The sequence below is a fragment of the Falco peregrinus genome, chromosome 12 (genome assembly GCF_023634155.1).
Source record: "Falco peregrinus isolate bFalPer1 chromosome 12, bFalPer1.pri, whole genome shotgun sequence".
Lineage (NCBI taxonomy): Eukaryota > Metazoa > Chordata > Aves > Falconiformes > Falconidae > Falco > Falco peregrinus.
In genome coordinates this window covers 19,814,255-19,837,713 of record NC_073732.1, presented here as the reverse complement: position 1 = coordinate 19,837,713, position 23,459 = coordinate 19,814,255, and the positions used below count along the sequence as shown (strand labels likewise).

General features: G+C 45.3%; 1 protein-coding gene across 2 annotated transcripts; it reads right to left on the bottom strand.

The window, feature by feature from the left end:
• Positions 1-1,568: 1,568 nt before the first annotated feature.
• On the bottom strand, positions 1,569-23,253 carry LAMP3 (lysosomal associated membrane protein 3). Of its 2 annotated transcripts, none has more exons than XM_055817208.1 (6): positions 23,074-23,253; positions 17,898-18,688; positions 16,427-16,546; positions 13,036-13,093; positions 10,939-11,106; positions 1,569-7,264 (listed from the first exon to the last, which is right to left on the bottom strand). In XM_055817208.1, the coding sequence occupies exons 1-6, from the start codon at positions 23,117-23,119 to the stop codon at positions 7,125-7,127; spliced, it is 1,323 nt and encodes a 440-aa protein (XP_055673183.1). In that variant the 5' UTR covers positions 23,120-23,253; the 3' UTR covers positions 1,569-7,124. The 2 variants fall into 2 exon arrangements, with proteins under 2 accessions (XP_055673183.1, XP_055673182.1); XM_055817207.1 differs by having other exon boundaries at positions 16,427-16,549; positions 23,074-23,251.
• Between the last annotated feature and the right edge of the window lie 206 nt (positions 23,254-23,459).

Here is a 23,459-nt window from a genome sequence, read left to right as displayed (position 1 = left end):
TCCCAAACTTCTTTGCTTTTGGGACAGTCGGTGGTGTGACTTACAGATGGGTTTTTTTGCCTTAAAAGGAACTTGGTTCGCCATTCCTCCATCTGCCATTCAACCTTGTCAAGAAAGAGAGACCTTGGAGACACCCAGCATCCTTCGAGGGTCTGCTTCAGAGCCGCCCCCACAGGAGATGAACATGCAGAAGGCCCCAAGTAAATCGTAGTTCGTCAGCTGAAATGCATCTTCCAAGCGTGTATTTACCAGCCCGGCTTCCAAAACTAAGCCAGGAACCTTGTCCACTAAATAGGCGTATTGCTTAGGTGAACCTGGCACCCGATCTAACACGTTACCAGGCCAAGCAAGTGCGAAGAGCCAAACAAAGCAGCCCCGCTGCCCTGACAGCCCTGCTTTTCTGCTGCAAGGCCATCCAAGGGGCTTGTGAAGTTTTCACCTTGTGATCTTTAAATTCTCCATCATGTAGAGGTGTGCACCGATGCTAGAAATGGCGATAGCGAGTGTATCTGGTATTTTATCTCTGGGCGGCAGGTTCCTGAATCCACTGCCAGCAGCGAGGAGGTAGGTTTCTCTGCCCCATCTTTACCACGCCGCCTGCTTTCCTGCAATCCAGCAACCACCTTTGCTTCTTCTTTAGCAGTTTCAGAGTCTTGTCTCACTCACCACAGAGAAGTTAGCACCCCGCTCCCACAGCTGCCCACCCCGCTGCCGTGCACCTCCCAGCAGCAGTCTCAGAGCTATTGCAGAAGCCGGTACTCAGAATGGGGTCTGGCTGCAGTTATTAGCCAATCTAGATCCAGATCTAGACAGACTTGGTTTCAAGTTTCTCTGAAAAACCTTCAAAGATGAAGCTGAAGAATTTTTGAGTGCAAAATATTGAGATGTTTACCTCATACTGTTGTCCCATGGTTATGATATTTTAAGCTGGCTGTGGGTGTGACAAACAACAAAGTCACAGAGAATCATAGTTTTGGGTTGGAGAAGGCCTTTAAAGATCATCTAGTCCAGCCCCCATCCTTTGGGGAATTCTTTAGACCAACACAGAAGCTGTTGAATTCTCGAGTTTTGTGTGTGGTGTTTTCCGAGCTATTTATTCCCTCTAGTTTCCATAACTGCATGCTGAAAGGAGGCATTCTCCTCGAAAGACTCTTATCATAATTCCTAAGATTATTATCTGTTAAAGTTTAAACATGAAGTAACAAGCATCCATCACATCTGCTGTGAGTTATGGTCTGTGTTTATAGATTTAGTCATGTAAAGAAACACAGTGAATTCAGATACTTTGGAAATTGTGGGGAGATTAACAGAAAACCACATACTATTTTCAATACCCTTTTTGTATGTGTGTAATGCTGATGAAACACAGATAGACATGTCAGACAAGCTGCCTAAGCCACAGAAGAAATAATCACTAAAGTTATGTTAGGATATAAGTGTATCTGAACCTGTGGTGTGTGCTCAGAGCCTATAGGACTCTGCCTGTTTGTTAGATTGTACTTGTATTTTAAACAGTTTAGGTGAAACAGCACTTGAGAGGTAAAGTAATTGCATAGTAACGCACGCTATCATGACTAAATACAACCTTTATTATAGAAACACCAATAATAGAAAAATAAAGAGCATATCTTACTTTCATAGCAAATTATTTTTTATCAACCATGTATTATAGCAAGCTAGAAGTGATCAACCAAACCATCTTCATCCACTCAGGATGCTGAACTACATCTCTCTTCCTCTTTCAAACACAATTAACAGCTGTTTATTAATTTGGGCTTTTCCATCAGAGAGCTAAAGGGACTGGCAGAAATTAAATCTTGCTTTATCAACTTCTTGGCAATTTGTCTGACATCGCCATGCTCATGGGATGCCCTCATACCTGCCTTGGGTGTGCAAGAGACCACAGTGAGTGGTCTGGGCCGAGAGCTACGGCAGGGCACTGGGGAGCTGCGGGGCTGTGCTCACCTCCTGGTCACTGTGAGTGGCCCCACCGCATCCCGACCAGCACAGGCTTACAAGCAAGTTAAGCATAGCTTCCCTGATGGGATGCATCATGACATCACGATCAGTATTTTCTTCAGGGATGCAACCCATCTGAATCCACAGCTGGGGGAAAAAGTGAGCTGGGGCTGTTGCAGATTGTCTTAAGTGTTACTGAATCCTTCTATATTTTGTGTTTGTTTGTGAAACAGTTAGCTATAGGAATATCTTGATTTTAAGAAGTTAGCCTCTACGTTAGCATTGTGTTAGCACTTACTGACCAATGATGTATGGGTTGCTGTGCTGCTTGTTATCAGAGGCTGTTACTTGAAGTCCCTATTCTCTGCATCATGCTAGCCTTAGTCCTTACTCTCCAGACCATAACCAGAGCACCTAGGTTCTACTGTATATAGGATATATATTGGACACTCGGCAACAAAACTTACTTCTAAGGTGTTCTGAAGTGAACTACCTTCATTATAACACTAAAAAGCACACCTATAGGTCAAGACCACCCTTGCCCCGGTGAAGACCCTTCCTCTGCACAAGTGTAGTAACAGACGAGAATGACACATATTATAATTATATGCAAATCACTAACCAATCATTGTAACTGGGAGCGTAGTACCTTGTAATTTTTGTGTATAAATGTAACAGTGAAATCAGCACAGAGTGTGCTTGATTTGTGGAGATGCCACCTAGCACCCAGCGCTGCAATGAAGAAGCACCTGCTTATCTGCTTCGTGTAGCTGGGTTTTTGTTCCCCGGCTGACAGGGCTGCTGGTCTCACACATTGCTGGTCACTCTGGGACCCAGCTGCAGCCACGTCCCCTCCCACAGCAGACTGCACCCTTCTCTCGGCTCTCTGGGTATACGTGCTCATGCTGACCATATGAAGGGTTTTGGCATGCAGATTTTTAGGGCAGGTTGGCTGGTAAACCCTTGTCCCAAGCAGTGAGCAAGTTACTGAACAAAGGTCTGACTATGGCAAAGAGCAGCCCTGGAAGGGAAGCAATCTGCCAGCCTTAGAAAATACAGTTTTAATTTACATCCATATTGACAGGAAGCAAAGAAGCTGTGCACTGCTGCCCTATTTTACAACTATTATGGCCCAGCTAGTGTATGACTAGTTTACCATAAGAGCTTCTCCTTTGTATGGTGCTCTTTTAAGGAGTTTTTGCTCAAAATGTTTCCTCAGACAAGATACTTAAAAGAGAAACTCTGGCAAGACCATGACCAACTACACCTGTAGAGCCTCCCCACTGGGAGGAGGACCTTCAAGCAGCTCCCTTAGATAGCAAAGTGTCAGCCAAATATCTACCTAAATTCTGGCAGAAAATACAGGCATCAGCTTTAAAAGCTGCACATGACAACTCAGGGAGCAGCTGGGCCATCTAATTCTAATTCAGCACTAAATTCAGAGAGGCAGCCCTCCCTGCTGTGCTGGCACGCTGGCACGCAGCCCCGCTTGCAGGCTGTTGGTGTGGTTTGTGGTCAGGGAAGGGAAGGAGGTGATGGCACGCAGGCTGGGCTGCAGGGAAGAGAAAGGTTGCACTTAGGGGCTGGGATCTCCTCATGCAGAAAGGAATTCTCCAATGGATCCTCTATGAATGTAAAGCACTAACTCCATTGGATTAATTTTGCTGCATTTTGGCAACGTTTCATGGGAGCATCCAATTGTTTCATCGGTTTATACCATGTGCACTTCACTCGTGCTGTCTAGAGCAAGCCCAGGGTTTTATTTATCTAGAACGGGCAGTATGCAGCCTCATAAAAATAGCGAACATAATAGCAATAGAAAGCGTAAGAACAAATCAGGTAAACCTGAATCCAAACATTGTTCAATAACAAGTTTGCTTCACTGTAGAAAGAAAAATGTGTGGGGAAAAAGACATTAACCTTGCATCATCAGTAAAAATGCCAGAGGGTGTCAGAGGATTAAACACAGAATTATCAGTCATAAAGAACAGTTTTCTCTCCTCATGTTGATATCAAACATTGATATCAATGAGGATGAATCAAACATAGAGATTTTTCAGTACAGAACATCACAAGAAAATGCTTGGTATCGTATTAGTAGAAGTAACTGTACTATATAGATCATAAAACCCAACAATCCAAAGAACACATGAAATAGGACATAGTTTTGAATGGGAAAGGTGACTATTGATCACCAGTCAGAACAGCTTAGGCTCAGATCATGTGCGGTCCTGAGCTTTTTAGGTCCTTCTTGTTAAAATGTCCACATGTAACTGTTGGGGACAGTAACATCACTATTGCATATATAGGCTCATTTTTGAAGGGAAGCTCTTTACACATTTACCTTTCCCACTGGACATCTCATCAATTCTTTTGTTTTTTAAAAGGTGATTGCTTTAATCAAGTATACAAATCTGCTTTCTAAACAACAGATTAATAGTATTAACTAACCCTGAGAACTTAGAGGGATTTTATTAAGCCAAAGGCGTGATCAATGCCACTGAGCTCAGTGGGCTGCTTGTCCACTCACTGTGGGGAAAGGTAGGGAGGTGAAAATAAGCTAGGTAAAGTTCACTAAGCGATGTTAACAGTGCTGGTCTTTTACAAAAAAAATAATTGAAATACATTTCAATGTGAGTATTCAACTGAATACAGTTCAAATCACTGTATCCGTATTAAAGGTTTGGGAGTTAGGTGTTGTTTCTTGCGCCACTTTACCTTATAATCATATTCAGCTGCCTCCGTCGCTTGCAGCTCATTCTGACTTCTGTCTTATGTTTCTCCAAGTGCAAAGGTGCTTCAAAAAGGTATTTATCTTTCTTATTTATTGGTTCATTCAGACTCAAAGGGAAAATTTCTGGAGACTGTTAATTACTTCCACAGCTATGTATTATGTCCATTATGGAACCATATGACCATGTTTCCTGCTTGACACAGACCAGCATCTTTTAGTAATTCATGGAACGGAGGGATTTCTTTCCTTTCCTAATTTAAATAAGTAATTTCTCAATGGTTACATACTAGTAAAATATCAAAACTATTTAAAAATACTTAAGGGAAATTAACCTCACAAGATACTATCATCAGTTTTACCCAGTGAAAATCCATTGAGGTTCCATCACGATTAATAATTGCTCAGGATCTGGTCTATTATTCATGGAAATTAAATTAGCTCCCAGCATTTCTATTTTGTTTAGGTCCAGATTAAATTAACAACATGGAACTTTTGCAGATGACTTCAGTCTTTCTTTTGTTTAATGGGTACCACTCCATAGTCCTTTTCCAGGTAAAATTTAAGCCATTGCCCTAACTCCTAAGGGGGAAGTGTGCTCTTATTTGATATTATTTTCTCTTTTGTAAATTTTTTTAGATATAATTTCTTATCATTTTGATGTAATTTTTTGCAGTGAACAGATTGCATGGTGCATGCGTGTGTGTCTGTGTGTGTGTCTGTGCACATTTGCGCATAGGTTCAGCTTTGTAAATCTTCTGTGACAAGGTTTTCCTTGTTACAACAGGGAACATTAGCTGAACCTAATCTCACAAGCAATTACTACTTTCCTGCCTTCATCATTGTCTTAGCAGGAAATAGACTACACAGTATTTCAATTACTGTGCTTTAAAGCAACTCCAAATTATTTCCATATGAAAATCCAGCCGCTGAGCTGGAAGCACACTGGTAGCGTTCTCTCCTGGGCAGAGTTTGCCCGAGGCTGCGCAAGCCCTTATTTCCCACAGAACCCTTGAACTTACAGCGTCAGTGGACTTGCATTTGCTCATGGACCTTGTGCAGGTCTGCCAGAAGTGTGGCCACTGAATCCCTGGCATTTCCATGAGCGTGGTGTCTTCCCAGATGAAGAGAGGTCACAGTGCTGCCATCTCAGCAGAGGGGCAGATTTACTGAGTTCAGTGGCGGTCACTGTAACAGGTCCATGTCTGAATAGGAAGCGGGTGATTCATGAGCTCTAGCAAGACCATGAAATATTAAATTCCTTGAATTTATCAAGGACATTCACGCCAGTCCCCATCCATCGCACTGGCACCCTTAGTACCAGCCCACGTGTCACTGTGCTTTCAGACCCTCGTGTTCGCTCTCTCCATGTCGGGTTGCACACACGTGGCAAAGGGATGCTGTGCCCGGAGCACCCACCGGCGAGCGGGGTGGCTTGGCCAGGCGTGGCAGATGGATGGAGTGACTGCCTCCAGCTGCCTGCCCAGTTCTGCTGCGCAGACAGCTCAGCTGCCCGCCTGTCAGCTCTAGAATCGCGCAGTTTGCAGCATAACACCTAAGGATAAACTTACCAGCATCAGGTTGTTCTGACATGCTGTGCTTTAGGAGGCTGCAGTTCAAGAACTATTGGCCAGAAGTTCAGACATCTTTGCAGCAAGGCTGAGACGAGCAATGACAAGCAATAACATTGGCACATACTGGTCAGGCAGACCCTATATGACCTCAGTTGGGTAATCTTCCCTTATTTGCATACACAGTCACTGGAAACTGGAAAATTTTCTAAAAATACTGCCTCCAGAGTAAGAGTCACATATTTACCACTGTGTCCTTGTGAAGGGCTTCGCAGGAAAAAGCCACGAACTGAGGAAGTGTAACCCTGTTGTAGGGCTGGTGAGAACTTGCTTGTGAAGGGACGTCACACTTACACTTGCTCCGAGACTTCAGCACACACAGTGTTCCCGCAAGGCTTTCACTGAGCTCTGATTTAACGGGGTTGTCTGTAGCTGCGGACCTCTGGTTTATACACACGAAGGTTGCATTACTGGACTCATCTATTTCAATAAATCTAAATGCTATCTTTAACAAACCTGATGGATTTTCTGGGGGATAGTGATACAGCTCGCTTTAAGCTATTGTTAGGCATCTGACTTAGGTGGTCTGAATTGCCTCCTTTGTCAATAATATAAAGAACTTGGGCCCCTCACTTTCGTTGTCTGGACTACATCTAAATTAGATGCTAAGAATAGCTTAAAGTAGACAGTGTGAGTCCTCTCCTTCCCACCTTAAAGAAATCGCTTCCAGAAACTTCCACTAGCTTTAAGCACATGGTGTCATCCCACTTGAAAATGTGGCTTCAGGCCAGCGAGATTGTCAGACAGAAGCTAAAACTCCTCTGACTTCTCTGCTGGCTGCGCACATTCGGAAGAAGGGCACCTCAGATACGCTCATATCCTCTATGCGGCTTTCTTCTGGAGATCAGGAAAGTGGCAAACACAATGACAAACAATCCCAGGATACTCAGGCCCACTGCAATGGGAGCTGCTTTGCTGTTTTTATCAGGAATACATTCTTCTTCTGAAAGTAAAAGATCAGAGAACGTGTTATAACAGAACACCATACTCCTCGACTATAAATCTATATTCCAGAAAAGCTAACAAATATAAAGCCTGAAGTTCTCAAGACCTTGATTTCTTTTCTTTTCTTTTGTTTTTTCTTTTCTTTCTTTTCCCTGAGCTATACTTACTATATTTTCATCTGTGGTGAACATTGTTTCAAGAAAACAATACTTGCCCCTTTTGAAATAGCTACATGCTTTATGGGAGAGTGACTCTGCTCTTTCATGCTCGCAGTAAGTGTTCTGCCATCAAGATCAGCACACATGCAGCAGAAGGTTTTCTTGCTGGTAGCAGATGTGGAGCATCACACTACAAAGTGCAAGTCTAAAAGTAAAGAGCAAGACACACCCTGCATGGACAAAAACGGCTCCTATGTGGCACCTAATTGCTTCTGCCCAGTAAAAAGGATCAAGCCAGAGAAGGAAGCCCATAGTCCAGCACATCATTAGCGCAGCAACGATCCTAGTTAAGGCACTCTTTCCTAAGAAAAAACAAATTCTAATTGTTCTCTGTGTTTAATTCAGATTATTTGTGGATAATTGTGGCTGACTCAGAACATCAAGAGATTAGGAAGGCAGAAGCCTTGGACTTAGCCCAGGGGATTGCTTTAGCAGTATCATTGTAATTTTATTGTACATATGATGAAATCAGAAAAAGTGTTGACACAAATAATATCTTTTAAGAGCCATCCAAAGATACATTCACTCCAAACATACCTCTTAGCTACAGAGGGGGCAAATTCTGACTTCCTCAGCCACCCCCTACCCAAATGAATATTCAAGCCATCCTTTGATTAAATGGAAACTCATTATGTAAAAATGAACTGACAGATTGGGGTAAATTGACGGCTTTCCTACGAAGAGACTGCACCATCTGGGTCACTGACCTAAACGGAATTTTTACCCAAGTAACAATGGCAGGATCAGTCTCGAATTCACAATACAAGTGTAGCCCTGGGAGTGAAGGGAAGGTCTGGGAATGATCACGAATGTGTTATCCTGGAACTGGATCAGACAGACCTACATCTTCCATCTGCTCTACAGGAATGGACCTTCCTTGGGCTCCAGGGAAAGAAAGACCTCTAGTATGATGCTTTGAGTGGGACCTGAGTAGCAAACTATCTTCTAAGTCGGGTAGCTTGATCAGCTAAACTCCACAGCATATCCCAGCTCAGCAGTGAATCCAGTTTGTACCCAGATCATGAGGGAGATCCAGCACCCTCCAGCCCTTTCACTCTGTGACTGCTCCAAGGCAGATCTCAGCAGTGCTCCAAGACAAAAGCCTCTGGTGTTATTGCCTCATTCTGATGACTATGCTGGCACAGATTGTAGTTTAGCTTTGGCTTTTCCCCAAGGGAATCTTTATGCTGAAGGTTGGCAGCTAGCCCAGGGAGCATGTGGAGTGCATGACATCACGCCACAGCTCCAGAGCATCCGCACAGCTCTCCCCAAAATCTGATCCAGATGGTGATTTCATGTCATGCAAAGGCACAAAGCCAAAGGCATCAGCCCTCTAGTAGATGCTGCCTTTTAAAAGCTTTGTCTGGTTAATGTAACCTGCTCTTAAGGAAGTGAGCTGAAAAATATTTGCATTTGAGTATTGCAAAAGCCAAAGATGTTTGAATTGGCCATTTGGAAAAAGCCACAGGTGTTTGAACTGGATGAAACCTTGGGCTGTGAACTCTAGAAATTGTTTCTGATACACCGAAGTGTAGTTCAGAAGACACTTCTACAGCTTTCCAGACTCAAACAGGCCAAGGTATTGATGTAATCCTTCTGCAGTCTGTACAAAATTGTTGGGAACTTGAAACCAATGATCATTAGCATTTTCTTTTTCTTCTCTTTTTAAATGTAAGCAAATCATGAGCAACAGAAGTGAAACTACCATGGACACCCGTGGGGAAGAGACTGGTGATATGTGTAGAGTCATTCCTTCACTGGGGATTTTGCCTTTCAAAACATGCATGTACCGCAGAGGTACATAACAGTTTCATAACTATTTCATGGCCACTGGGGAATTACTTCAGAGGTGGCAGCTGCTATCTCAGCCATTTGATTAAGAGCAAAACTAATTTAATTTTGTATATGGTATTGATTAGCAGAGATTAGCCTGGCCTTGGTGGTCGTGGAGAGGTCTTCCTAAGCTCTGTCTCTGCTAGAGGTGAGGCCATACTAAAAGCTATAATTGAACACACTCATTGTACAAATTCAAATGGGAATGTAGGAACCAGATGGGATCCCATGAGTTGTTCCAGTTCAGTATTATCCCATGAAAACCTATTCATGAGAATGAAAGCATAGATTGGATTCTGTGTGGCTTTTAAGAACTTAAAAGAAAATCATGCAAAATAAAAGGTCCATGTCTTAAGCCCCAAATGTTGTTTCCCATTATATTCTTTTGAGAATAAGAAAGGCAGACAAAATGATGACTTAACAAAAGAAGAATCATCAAACAGAGCCAAACCGCATCAAATGACAGATCTAAACTGAAAAGGTGGCAATATTTTGTAAGCATGCAGAAAGTCAAATGTCAGAAGAAGGGAGCGTTGTATTAGTGCATGTGAAGGGCTGGAGAGCTGATAAGCCTATCTGTCCACCTGAGTTCTTGCATGGAAACATCCTGAGAAGTCACAGATGTACAAGTTGAAAGAAACCACAGGGTCCTATCTAGTCCACCTCTCTGCTTTTTGTAGGATCTTTCATGCATCTCATAGGAAGTAGGGCAGCAGACCATGAGAGTGTCCATACTGTGGGACACAAGGGTTTCCTGGTGCACCCAGAAGTCCTGGACCCCACAGCCTGGCCAGGTCCTGGCTACATCACTGGACAAGAAACAAGGATGACAACACCTCACTTCCCTGTGGAAGGAACCCCAGATGTGGGTGCAGGGTAGAAGCTGTGATGAGCCCCAATACGTTCTGCCAGTGTGGGCAATCCAGAGACCAGAGGAGTCAGTACTGGTCTCTCTCCGTCTTTTAGTGAGCTACATGGTTGCCTCTTTGTGGCTGTACTCAAGAAGACAAACTGCAGAGATGAGCATCACATTTAGTTCTGAAACTGGAAGCATGCCAACCGTGCTTCTCCTCAGAAGCACATTTCATCACATCTAGACACAGCTGCTCTGGAAGCATCATCCTGCATTCAGAAATATCCTTTATTAGCTGGCAGTTTTGCTGCTGCAGCTGTGGGACATCATGAATGTTGAGAGCCTTTCAAAATAGCTAAAATCTGACTATATCAAGAATAGTGACTTTAAACTGACCCTTGGGCAATGCAATGGTGGTGAACACACCTCCACTTGGTCTGGGAGAAAATGGGTGAAGGATAATATTGTGGCTGTAGAGCTGAACATATTTAATGAGGAGGTGAAACAGAAGGTACTGAACGCAGGAAGGAAAGATAATTTTCCGTCTTCCATAGGTACTAGCACTGTGTTGAAATGACTCAGAAAAGGGTGAGAATACAGCAGCAGGCAGGCCACGTTACTTGGGGACCATTACAGAGCTGTGATTGTGCTGTAGGTGTAGCAGAGTCACCGCGTGTGTATGGTGATGATCTAGCAGACCGTACCTGCCAGGCTACCAGCACTGACACGTAGATCTCGGAAGGGTGGAAAAGGGGTCATTCTACTTACCTTTTCCAAACTGGTTACCAACAATATCGAATGCCTGCAGCTGCATATTAACAAAGAGCAGCTGGAAGCCCTTCTCCAAGCCGAAGGTTTGCTTGCTGGCACACTTAAAAGAATTCCCCAGCTTTGTTGTAAACAGCTTCTCATGTATGCTTGCATAATAAAGCATACCTGGAGGCCATAAAGAGAGAGAGAAATAAGAATCCACGCTCACTCTGTTGGAACCAACATCTTTCTGAGATCAAACGGAGGATCCCCATTGCTTTGGCAGAGCAACAATCCCAGATGTAACCAAAGCATGGACACTTTCCCCACAAAGTATCAATTACATTTCTTCCACATTCAAATGAGTGGTTTTTCTTATTTAAATTTAAATAAAAATTTAAATAATTGTCAATGGGCAACTCAGCTGAGCTTGGGTCTGAAAAAGTGGCTAAAATTTCAGGTGCTTTTTCAAATCTTACTTTAACAACCTGAGTGTGCAGGAAGGGGTTAGGATTCTCACAGGAGCAGTCAACTATCTTAGATCTCCAGCATATTTCCAGACAAGAAAGATACCGCCTCTAGCGTGGGAATCTGACATATCTAGTCTGTATTGCTTTATGTATTAAATATGTTTTTAAACATATTTCAGTGTCACGGTACTTTATGAAAAATATGGCTCAAGTTCAAAGCGTGAAAAGATCTTGTAACCTGGGCATATCCTTCATGCACATCCTCCTTTGAAAGCAGATATACCAGCTTCAGACAAAACCATCCACATCGCCAGCTCTGCATCACTGATCTCAACCGCACCTGCCGGCACAACAGCGCGCAGCATACTCTTGGTCCTCTTCAGTCAGAATCAGTGCGCCAGTACAACAGTACACCAACACACCGGTGTGCACTGATACAGTTAATTCAGTCATTTTTATCTTAGAGAAGATACGGGCTTGCTCACAGCAAAAATACTGCTGGCGGACTGTGAAATGGCAATGTCTGGCAGAGAGGGGGTAACAAACAGCGAGGGACAGCAATGTCTCCTGCCAGCAGCACTGCGAAGGACTCAAAGTATATCTGAGGATTTAAAAACTTACAATTAAGCTGATTAGTTTGCATTTGCTGCAATTTACACTTAGCAGTGCACAGGAAAACCTTGGTCATTTACACTGAGAACATCCCTAGGAGGCCTGCCCTCTGGATCAGCTTTTCTTTTACTTTAATTGCTGTAGATCAGAATAGGCTCTGCTTGGGCTAATGAAAGCGCTCATCAGTGAGGAAAAAAATAGGCACTGAGCTTCCAAAAAGCACAGTGGTATTAGGACACACCTGCGTGAGCCCATGATTTGTTTTTCTCCTTTAGGGACAAAAGTCAATCCAAATACTTATGAGTAACAGAGAAGTAACATAACATAATCGTTAACCCATCACAGACTTGATATATTGGGAAGAATTTGTGCAAAATTAACGTCAGAAAATCTGAAGCGATGGTTCAGATTTTGTCCCTCTGACTTAAGTGATGTTCTCTTAGCATTTGTTCAAATGGCAAGAAGCAGGGCTATATAGGAAAAAAGAAAATCCAGTCCCCTGAGAAAAGCACAGACAAGGTCTAGGATTTCAGGATGGTTTGAAGAACCTCAGCCTGGGTCCAGCTCTTAATTTTGCTCAACCAAAATGTCAGACATCCCTGTCCATGTTGGTGTATTTGAAATCTGGATCCAGCCCTGCATTTCTGTGATCCAGATACTGTATTAATTTAGTTTGCTAATGAGATTGGAAAGACATGTGCACCTGAACTGGCGTCACAGCATTTTTGTGTGTTTGCAGATAAAAACTTAGAGGACTGTTTTGTATCCTAAATTTAGGTTTGAAGTAATGTCTATTCTGAAAGAGGTGGGGCAGGTGAAGTTTCTGAGGACAAAAGAAAAATTGATCAATTCTGATGCAACTGCACCCTGGTCCCTTCTCTTCCATTTTCATACCATAAGTTTTAAGTGAATGACTTGTTGAAAGCCTGATAAAACACATAATTTGCAAAAGCCATTGTTTTAAAGGTATGAAAGCCTATCCCACACCCAGAACAGTATGATATGAAATTAATACAGTGTAAAAATCACTAACCTTCGGAAGATAACTGTAATCTGGACTCAATTTTACTGACGTAGTACACTGGAGCTTGCTGTAAAAGAAGATACATCTTTTTTCATCCTCGTAATTGTGAAAAACATACAGTTCAATACAGTTCACCAGAGCAAAATGGTCATGAAGAATTTCCCAAAGAAACACATTTTAAAGCATCGCTTTCAAGACCCAAGAACCAACTTGCTTGGATGTATTGCTTTTTCTTTTCCAAATCCTCCATCTAATAGCTAAGACACAGGGTAACGCAACAGTCTCGGCTGCATCACCAGTACTTCTCAGTTCCATGAACCTGGACCACACAGGTGCCATTTCACACGCTGCTCAGGCCAGATCCTGTGGGAACCAAAAGTAAGAGGGAGCTGAGCAAATTGTATACGTGGCACAAATCGACAGACACGTGATAAGGCCATTTTATTCTTAATCACCTGTTCTGCTTTCATTGCAAGAGCCCACAGCACTCTCTTGAGCAATCCTGCGCTGAATTAACCCGCGCTGACCTGCAGCCTGGCTGCTGGCAGGACCCCAGCCCACACCTTCAGAAGCACTCGGGACCCTTGGTGCTGCAGCGCGCTTTATGCACAGATGCCCTGTGGGTGAGCAAACCGCAGAAAGCAGCAGTGCCTCTGCGTTCGTCACTGTTTTGAACGGGGAGAGGTCAGCAGCAAGCTGAGAGCCGGGAACTCACCTCATGCCAGTACCACACTCATTTCCTATTTTGCCAACCGCCATCACTACAAACGAGGAAACAGCAACCTGGATGTGCAGGGGAGAAATAACTCTTTTTTTCCCCCCTGCTGACACTGTTGGTTCTGGCTGGCTTTTTTTTGAATGTCTATGGACTGCTGACATGGAAAGCACCTGGTACAACATCAGAGAGCAAAACTTCCAGCTAAGTGTCCTGTCTGCATGTGCCCTAAAACCCCGGTGCAGCCTGAATGCTGTCCTGCCCCGGACTGTCACTCAGGGAGAGCCAGCCCTAGGAGCTTCTCCCTGGAAGTGGTGGTGGAGCACAGTGCAAGTCTGTGTAGCAGCCCTGCCATTCGTTGTCATTCCAGCTGCGAGCACACAGGCACTGGTGAGTGCAGCTGGTGGATAAATGGCAGCAGAAATGAATGTACCCAGTTTTAACGTTACGCAGTTTAAAAGCCAGTAGGATGACTTGGGAAAGTTTAAGAAAGAAATACACCAGAGAAGAGGTTCTCAGCGTTAATCCTACTTAAAGAAGTCAAATATTGCCCTTTTTTTGGTGGTGGCAGCACTATGTTCTGTTTGTTAATAACTTTGCTTGGGGAAAACACCCGCTCCTACTTGTGGGTGGGTTACAAAACCTCCTTGTTTCAAGTTCTTGGCCAAAGGCAGCTGGCAGGGTTGAGCACCGAGCCAGCCGCTCGCCTCCCGCAGCACCAGCGCCTGACCCAGCTCCTCCTTCACCGGAGAAAATCGGGAGTGCCACCACTCCAGGTTCAAAGTGGTTAGAAAGGCTGTGGGAGCCAAACACATAAAAAAACCAGCAGCAAAATGACTTCTTATTAACCTGAATTTCAAAGTCTGAGCCGAGTCCTGCTATGCTCTTGAGGGTTATCTGTAAGCGAAGGGCGGATTGCCCAGTGCTGTGCCCATAACCACCTCCTTCAGGGCAAGACAGGTCAAGTGCCCCCTGAAGGCTCGCTGCCCTCTCCTTGGCTGCCCAGGCTGGGGCTTTCACGGGTACTTGAATCCCCAGACTTTTTCTAAGGATCCTTGTTACACAGAAAACGCTCCCTTTGTGCAGGAAGGGCACGTTTAAAGCAAACACTCACGTTCTGAACTGAACGTTCGTTTTAAAACAGCTCCTTGATTTTTTACCTCACTTTTCCTCTGTAGCTTTTAGAAAACTTTCTGCTGTAAACTAAGATCAGGACCATTATTAATTGAAATCTCTTCTCTGCTCAAGCATTAATGACTCAGGTGTGGTATAATTTGCCTCTTGGACTTTCTATGGAAATGACTGATGAACCATTTGTACTTTTCTTGATTCCCACTGATTTGAGCTTGAAACCAGGCTGTAAGGTTGACGTTTTGGCTTGGCTAACTGAAGGAGGCAGATAGGCAGTGGTGGCCAGGTGCAGCTCCGAACTGCAACGGAGCTCCGGGACACAGCCCTCATGCCCAATACGCTCAGTCAGAGTCCGATGGGATCCAACCCATGCTGTATTCCTCCCTGCCCATTAACGACCTTATACACGGTATTAACATCTGTCTTTAGCCCTGCCGGCATCATCACCCAGCCCTTATTAGCTTTCAGACAAACAGTACTGCGTGCTGCCTCCCAAAAAGTGTAAACTGTGTAAATGTCTGAGGGAGCGAGAGGATGGCAGCACTCAGCAGTTTTTTCTTGTGGTTACAACAGCAGCAGCATTCTTGGCAGCTTGTCTTAAAGACTCACCCACATACGACGTGGTCCTAGTGGGGAACATGGTACCAACAGCCACAATGTCAAAAAAAAAGCTCATTCTCCCATTGTGTGAGCAGGGCCTCTCTCTCACCCAGGTTTCTCTGTGTACTTACAAGTCTCTCTGGTGTGGAGCGTTTTAAGGGCACTTACCTACAATTTTGTTGCTGTAGTTCACTTGTTTGGAAATTTCCACCCAGAAATTAGGCCCCTTCAGCTGCAGATGGACTGTGGCTCCTTAAAATTGCACAGGTCACCCTTTGGATTGAACAGCCACAGCCGGCTTCTAGTTGGGCAGCTGTGATACTTGGCATTTACGGGAATCAAATGAGTCACCTCGTCTGCCCTCAGGTGGTCCCTGAGACACCATTTCCTAACAGCAACCTGCTAGTGCGAGTCAGAGCCCCCGGCACACCCCCCTGTTCTGTGCAGGGACCCCAGCCCAAAGCCGTTCCCTCTCTCCCACTCCAATGCAAACACCAGACCTGGCCATGCCTCCCACTAGATTTTTACCTCTGTAAAAATGTGACTTCTGTGTTGCTCGAGGCCGTGTCTAGACTGTGTTGCTAGCGAACAGCTTTAACACTGTTAACACAAAGGATGGCAAGGCACTGCACTTCCCCTTCATTGCACGTATGAGCCTTTCCAAACTGAAAGTTCAAATAGACAAGACCTGGTTTAACGTTGAAGTTAGCACTGCACCGAGCAGGGGGTTGGACCAGGTGGCCTCCAAAGGGTCGTTTCCAACCTGAATTATTCTGTGCTGCTGTGAATCTAGCCTCTTGGGAACAACAGGAGTGACAGTGCCTTATATACAGGTTTAAAACTAGCATAGAGATGGATAAAACACCTTCTCCCACAGCGCAAGCTGGATCAAAGGCAGCCTAAGCTCCAGCTCCCCAATCCCAAACACTCCTTCTCTCCAAATGCAACAAGTACCTTTGCAAAGGTGAGGTTTATAAACCCTCCGCTGAAAGTTATGCTCAGCTCAGCCTGCACCGTCCCGCAGCTCCCAGATGTCTGTGTCTCATTGGGGTTGACCACCATGTACTCCATCTGCTTCTGTGGAGAGAAGAGACATTGTGGGGCTGCTGCTGAGGAGCCGGGGGGGAAACTTAATCAGAAACATGCAGAGATTTATAGCTGCTTCTCCTCTGCACCCCCTCAGGGCTCTGTGTGGCTGAATGGCCAGGCCAGTGGTGGTGGCAGCCTAATTGCTGTCTGCCAGGGGGTCATTCCCCACTCGTAAACCAGCACTAGCCCTTGTCTGACACACCACCGAGCCGTTCCAGTGCATTAAGCTGGCAGAAATAAGAGTTTTCTGCTCATTCGGGTGAAGTGATATGATTCAGAGCAGGGTCAGATGAGCATCATTTTTGATTTAAAAAGAGAGAGCAGTGGGAATGCATGCCTGAAGGCAGAGGGAAGATCAAGACAGAGGCAGGCAGGGGTTAGATTGGCTTTGACATGTGTTGCTTCCTTGTACCACCCCGGCCTCCTCGTTATGCCCGCACAGTTCATCTCCAGCAGCTGGCAACCCACGCTGTAGTCTGAAACGAGAGCTCTGCAGCCCTGAATGTGGTCTGGCTCCTCCAGTCTCATCTCAAACACACCTTACTTTTGTAATAAACACCTCACCATGCTCTGGTGAGGCTGGGAATCATGCTCCCGCCCTGGCTTCTGCCAGGATGAGGGATGAAAATTACTTTTACCAATACTAGTTACTCATCCCACGTTAGACATAATCAAATGCCAAAAAAGAATATTTGAATTTGTAATGGGGATGGCTTGAAGCATATTAACTCCAGAGCCTGAGGATGTAACCCCACATATTGTATTAATGGAGGCTACAAAACCATAAATCTGAGGGACATCATCACCATTTCGAGTTTTATGACACCTGTTGTTGAATCATTCAGTGGATTACTGCTAGGGGAGGGTACCAGCTCTCCAGGACCCTTGCTCTGATCCAGCCTGGCAGCTCCTGTGATCCTAAAATCTCCACGCACCAGCATAAAGACAACCCACCCCTGAATCCCAAGTCTGTGATTTCTTGCTTTCATTGCAACTTGCAATGTCAAGCCCTTCACTGAAGTCAATTCAGATTTTAAATAGTCTCCCATTCTGGGAAACACCAATAACGCTTAAGGCTGATCCCCCCCCAGGATTGCTACCACACATACACCACTGAAATAAGAAAGCGCCCGTACACCCTACTGACGCCACCATACAAGCCAAAGTACAGCAGCTGAGATGCAGTGGCACAGAGAAGGCCCTCGACTGGTAGCAAACCGCTCACTGTTATCACACAAGCTAACTTCTCAAAATTGCTTTGAAAGAAGAAAAATAAATTCCAGCTAGCAAAGAAACAGTCACTACAAAGCTCAGCCTTGTAGGGCTTTTACCTCACCTTCAGTGAATTTTGAGCCATCAGCTGCAAACCCATGGCCGCTTTGATGCAGGTCCTGGTCCCGTTGGAAACTGTGTACGTGCCAGTGGGGATGGGAGAAGGCTGTGGTGCTAAAGTGGGTCTGGCTGTCGTCGTAGTAGGTGGGATGGTTGTTTGAGTTGCTGGAGAAACAGTTGTTGTGTTGGTCGTGGCTGTGGCTGTTGGAGTTCTGGGCACTGTTGTTTGATTTCCTGACCCTGTGGCAGGCTTTACAGTTTGCATGGTGGTGGCTGCGGTAGTCGTGGCAGTAGCTGTCAGTTGCGTGTTTGGTGTTGTATGGTTTATGGTTGCATTTGTGGCTGCTGCTGTTATTTCTGTGCTCACACCTGTTCCAGCTTCCCTGCTGGAGGACGTAGGGTGTATGGTTGTGTTCACCACTGCAGGTGTAACCGTTTCCATTGCCTGGGCTGTAGCCTGACCAGCTGCAGTTGTGTCGTCTGCTGATGTTGTAGATGTCACCATGGGAGATACCTGGCTGGTCACGCGCACGGTGGCTGCTCCTGCCTGGGCTGTCGTGTGATGGCCTGGTGCTGCTGTGGCCTGGTGCTGGTCTGTTGGCTGTGCAGTTGTTCTGTGGCTTGTGGGTGTTGTTTTAGGAGAGCCGGTGCTGTTAAAATGAACGGTGCTGTCTTGATGGGGTGAAGGATGATAAAGGGAAAGTGGCTGAGCAGAAGTAGCCGTATGGTAGAAGGATACGGTTCCTGGAGACAGCTCGGCCCCCAGGGCCACTTCAGCAAAACAGGAGGAAAATGCTGCAAAGAACCAAATAAATCAGTAGTCCAGAAACCTTTACATTTAACATTTCTGTTGATACCCACAACATAGCCGCACCAATTTTGTTATCAAATGGGTGATATTATTTTATTCTTTCTTTGGCTCCAGTCATGATAGGAGAGTGAAAGCAGACACGCTGTGCAATTATCCATAACTTTTCACCACTCCCCCAATCTCCACACCTCTGAATATACCCATTGCAGTGGAAACACGTTGGCTCCCAGCTCCCCACACACTGCCTGCGCTGCTGAAGAGGCCAGAGGATGCCGGGGGTGTGAGCAGACCTTACACAATCCCCAGGCAGCACAAGAATTCCCTTCCAGGCAGTAGTATAGCGAGATTTGCTGGAAACAGATTTCATGGGTCTCAGGAAGATGAAGTAGGTGAAGGGGTGGTTGGTTACTTCCCAAAGAGCGTGGGGAAAGGGAACATTTTGTGTGTGTGAAGGCAGTGAGGCAGTGTAATGGTCTTACAGTGATTCACAATAGTCTGGGAAACCAGTTTGGGAGACAGGGAAATTCCAGATACTTATTTATGTTTTTGTTGTAGCCATGCCAGCTTAAACCCCAAAGTTCCTCCTGCTGGGAGGCACCCAAGGGGATGCTCCAAACAAGGCAAAACCAGCCCTCTTAGTGATGGGATTTGAGCAACGAGAAACAAATCTCAGGGTACAGCATCCAGGGGTGTTTTGGATCACACCTGAAAATAGTCACAGCACCAAAATTATGCTTCCATCTTATAACGTTTAAGAAACACGTCCCTTGCAGAACTGAAAAGGCTCCTAAATGTAAATAACAAAGCAAAGAAGAAGTAGGGAAAGTACACTGTAGAATAGAGGAACGTTACAACTTTTCTGCCTGAGTCTTTGCTTGTAGTAACCAACAACGTTCTGTAAAGATGAAGTCAAGCGAGAAGAAATCATAAATCACTGACATATATGAACTCCTTCCTGTGCATGAAGCTTCAGTTAAAAGCTGAATTAACTGGAAGACAGAGATGAATTCTCCAGTTTGGAGGCAGAAGGGACCCAAAAGTCCAAGACACCTCCTGTTCCTAGCAGTATGGCTCCACAGAGGATGCCCCAACATGTTGTCTAAGAATTTTATTGTACAATGGTTCTTCCAAAGGAATTTCTCACGGATCGATGTCAAAGGTTTGTGGCAGGCAGGTTGCTGAGATTCAGGTTTTAGGATCGATTAAGGCCAGAGGCACATTCAGAGTGGAAATGGCCGAAATCTCACAAGCTCTTCTTTCATTTATTTGTTTGTTTTCACTCAGCATGAACAGACATCTACAACAGTAGCTGTGTTCACAAAATCTCACCATTTTAGTATATATATGCACTACATAAGAATAATAAAACCTTCCGGGTTTTGTCTCAAATTCAAGATCAAACCCAAAGAAATGAGAAAAGGTATATAGATCTGAACCTACACCACAATTTTCCTTTAAAAATGGCTATGCTAGAGAAGAGCAGGTGTATAGGTATATACTCCATATTCCTAAAACTGTCTGGGTTTTGCCTCTGTGCTTTACAGAAGACACTTGACTGCCAGTGCAGCTGTTACCAAAGAAGTGCAACTTGACACAGTTGAAAAGCCACAGAAAGGACAGCACAGACCCTTCTGTGAATTTTTCAGAAGGAACCTAAAAATGCCATAATTAATATGATACTTCAGTTAATTTTCTCACTTTCCCCTAGACTTCACCACACCTGCTGGCAGGGCTGAAAAGCAGATGACTTGTCTCCTCTGTGTGCCAGTGGAAAATCAGAGCAGTTGCCACATACCAGCTATAGGTAATTGCATCGAAGTGTACTGGCACAACAAAAACAGAAAGGAAGAAGTTGCAGTTTCCACTTTATTTTCCCCTATGAGACTGCAAAATAACCCGCATTCAAATTCAAACAAGTCGTAAATAGTCTGTACTTCTTAGGGTTTTTTTAACAGATTGGTTTTGATTGCTGGCCAGGTAACATCTTATAGACACGGAGAGAAACGTTATTTCACTGATGTTTGAAAGCCACCAATAGCTTTTAAATTAAACTTCATTTTCCCCAAAAGGTCATTTCAACTTAACGATTTATCATTAGAAAAACACTCAGCCTGACAGGGTCACTGAGGGGTGAAGTCAGAAATGTCTTTGGGGTGCCCCGTGGCTTGTGGTCAGCGGGTGACCTGCCAGACTGCTCCTCCAGCCTCCACGGCTCTCCCAAGCATCTCGGAGCTTCTCTTGGGGCATGGCCACACTGCTAAGCCTGTTGGCTTGGGCTGTCTTCTCTAAAGGCCTTTGGCTCCGTGAGCTCTCAGGGATGGGTGAGGATTGCTCTCTGGTTGCACCTAATGGTCTTGGCTCGTCTTGGGTGGCTCTCGGGGGTAGTTCGGTAGCTCTGCTGTGCGAAGGGGCAGGTGGGCCCCTGGGGTGCCTGACTGACTCACCAGCTAAGGCCTGGGAGGCTTCACCATGGCTCCCACCGCATCGCAGGGAGCCTGGCACAGCTCAGCAACGGTGCTGCCTACACAGCTCCCAGCCCTTTGCATGGCTCTGCTGGAAAAAGGGGCCACAGAACAATGAACCAGCACAGCTCTGCACCCCTCTCTTAGTCTCTGGGGTTTTTTTCTTTGTCTATAAAGCTAGCTCAAAACTTCATATGACCAACATTCTGCTCAAGGGATGCATGCTCCCTGCACAAATCTTCCTCAAGCAAGCAGCTGCAATCCCCTCATCTCACCTCGGCTTCAAAGTCATGCGTTGCAAATGCCAAGGGCTGTGCTCTGCCTAGCAAGCCCCCATGCATGCAGCGCTCCGCAACAAAACTCTCAGAAAAGGATCAAGGCAGCTCTCAGAAATTCACTGTTCCCAGTCTGGGCTTGGAGCACCTATTTTCATGCTTTGGTGACAAGTTTCAGTCAATGCCAGCAAAGGAACATCACTGGTCTGCTCCCAGGCATTACGGTGGGAAGTGGAGTGCTCGGTGCCATCATCTGTCTGTGACATTTCTTAGCCTGCCACCCTGCAACGGGCTGGGTTCAAAAAGCCCTTGCTGAGGATTTCTTCCTCTTCTCACCTAACCACATGCTTGTGTTGCTCAGCAAGTTTGTTCTGCTTTATGCTGCCCAGAATAAATGCTCGTGTTCAGCTGACTGATTTTGTGTGGATGCAAAAATGTGCCCCAGCTCCTACAGTCACTGAAAACACTCTCACCGTCTCCAGCTGCTTTTAGTCCTTGAGAAACTGGAAAAAGCACCAGGGTTTTCTGAGAGGCTTTGGTACTGCCAGAGTTTCCTTCCAACATAGGAGCAGTTTCTTAAACCTCCAACCCATCAGACCTTTATCCCTTAAACTCTAGTGATGATTAATTCCCTGTCTGCACTGAAAGACATGACTTTGTGGCATTAATAAAACGTCACAAAAACTATTTAAAGGAATGATCAAAAATGGATAAGGAACCAAGGAAACTTGTTCTTTCCAGTCAAAAAGATACTTGCTCACCACTGAGTTATTAGTGTTATTTCTTTCAGTCTGATCTCGCTTTTCTTCCCCATATAATTTTGGGGCTACTTCAGCGGACACTGGCTATGGGGTGGGGGTGGGTAAGCAGGGCAGACACAGCAGGGGCTGCTTGTGGCCGAGTTCCTGGGCTGTTTCCCTGCTCACTGTGCTGGGAGGGGGACGGCTGTGTTACTGGTGTGATCCCAGTCTGCCGATGGCAAAACACACTGCAGAAATGCAGCGCCCTGCCAGCGAGCTCCAGCCTTTAGCTATTACACATTACATGCTCTGTCCTTCCTCATCTGGCAGATTTTGTACCGCTGCAGGTGCTGAGGGATGGCTTAACGTGCTGGGACATGTCCTTAATCAGGCTGGCTCCACAGATTTTCACAGAGCAGCACTGAGGATTGAACGGTGACTTTGATGTGCTTTGTCGTTGGGACAAACCCCAGCCTGCCTCCCCCAAGTCCCCCGCTTGCTTTCCTGATCACGCTCTGCATCTTGCAATGCAGACAAATGCATGGCTTAGGCAATGCTTCCTTGGTTTTTCTTCTGCTTGTCTCACTCAAGACTTTCAGTTAGTTCTGCTGCACTGGAAATTATTTTTAGTTAAGAAAAGCAGCCCAAAAAAGTCTGCTTCTGTCACCACAGAGTGCAAGGGAAAATACACAGGAAAACATCAGACTCGGTCTATACCAGCTGCAATCAAATGTAGTTACAGCTCTTTCTTAGCAGTGAGACTTAAGCACCCTTAGTGCTAGCAACAGAACTAAAGTTTTCTGTCTGTTAGGTGCTGTCCTGGCTGCAGGGAAACAAAACTAGCACAGTCTCTCTCATTTTTCTGATAGAACCGATGGAGGATGCTACTCACCACAAGTGAAGGTCAGCAAGATGAACTGCCGTGTGCTCCTCCCCATGGCCAGCACAGCTGCAGGCTTGAGAGATGAAGCTTCTCACCGTGGAGCCAGGTGGAAGGGAAATCAAGGTCTGGGGACTGAAAAGTTTCACTTGATGCAGGGAGCGCTCAGTCACGTGGCTGGAAAGGAGGTGGAGAGAGAGTTCTGTAAACTACCGAAGAAGGAAATAAATTATGGTTAGGAAGGAAAGTGAAAACAGAAAGGGCTGCTGTGCTAACTGTGGGGGCAACAGTCTCTCGCTCTGCAAGGCCACATAAAGCTTCACGCACCTCTCTCCAGTTTTGATAACCTGGTCCAGGCTGCACCTGTACCCCAGTAGAAGGTTACAACCTGTGAATCA

Bases quoted from the DNA above. Each gene is read 5' to 3' on its own strand.
- LAMP3 (XM_055817207.1), bottom strand. From the start codon at position 23,119: ATGGGGAGGAGCACACGGCAGTTCATCTTGCTGACCTTCACTTGTG. The intron at 18,689-23,073 runs GTGAGTAGCATC...GGTTCTTTGCAG, and splicing joins CTTGCTGACCTTCACTTGTG to CATTTTCCTCCTGTTTTGCT. The intron at 7,265-10,938 runs GTAAGTAGAATG...TTTTACTTTCAG, and splicing joins TGGTAACCAGTTTGGAAAAG to AAGAAGAATGTATTCCTGAT.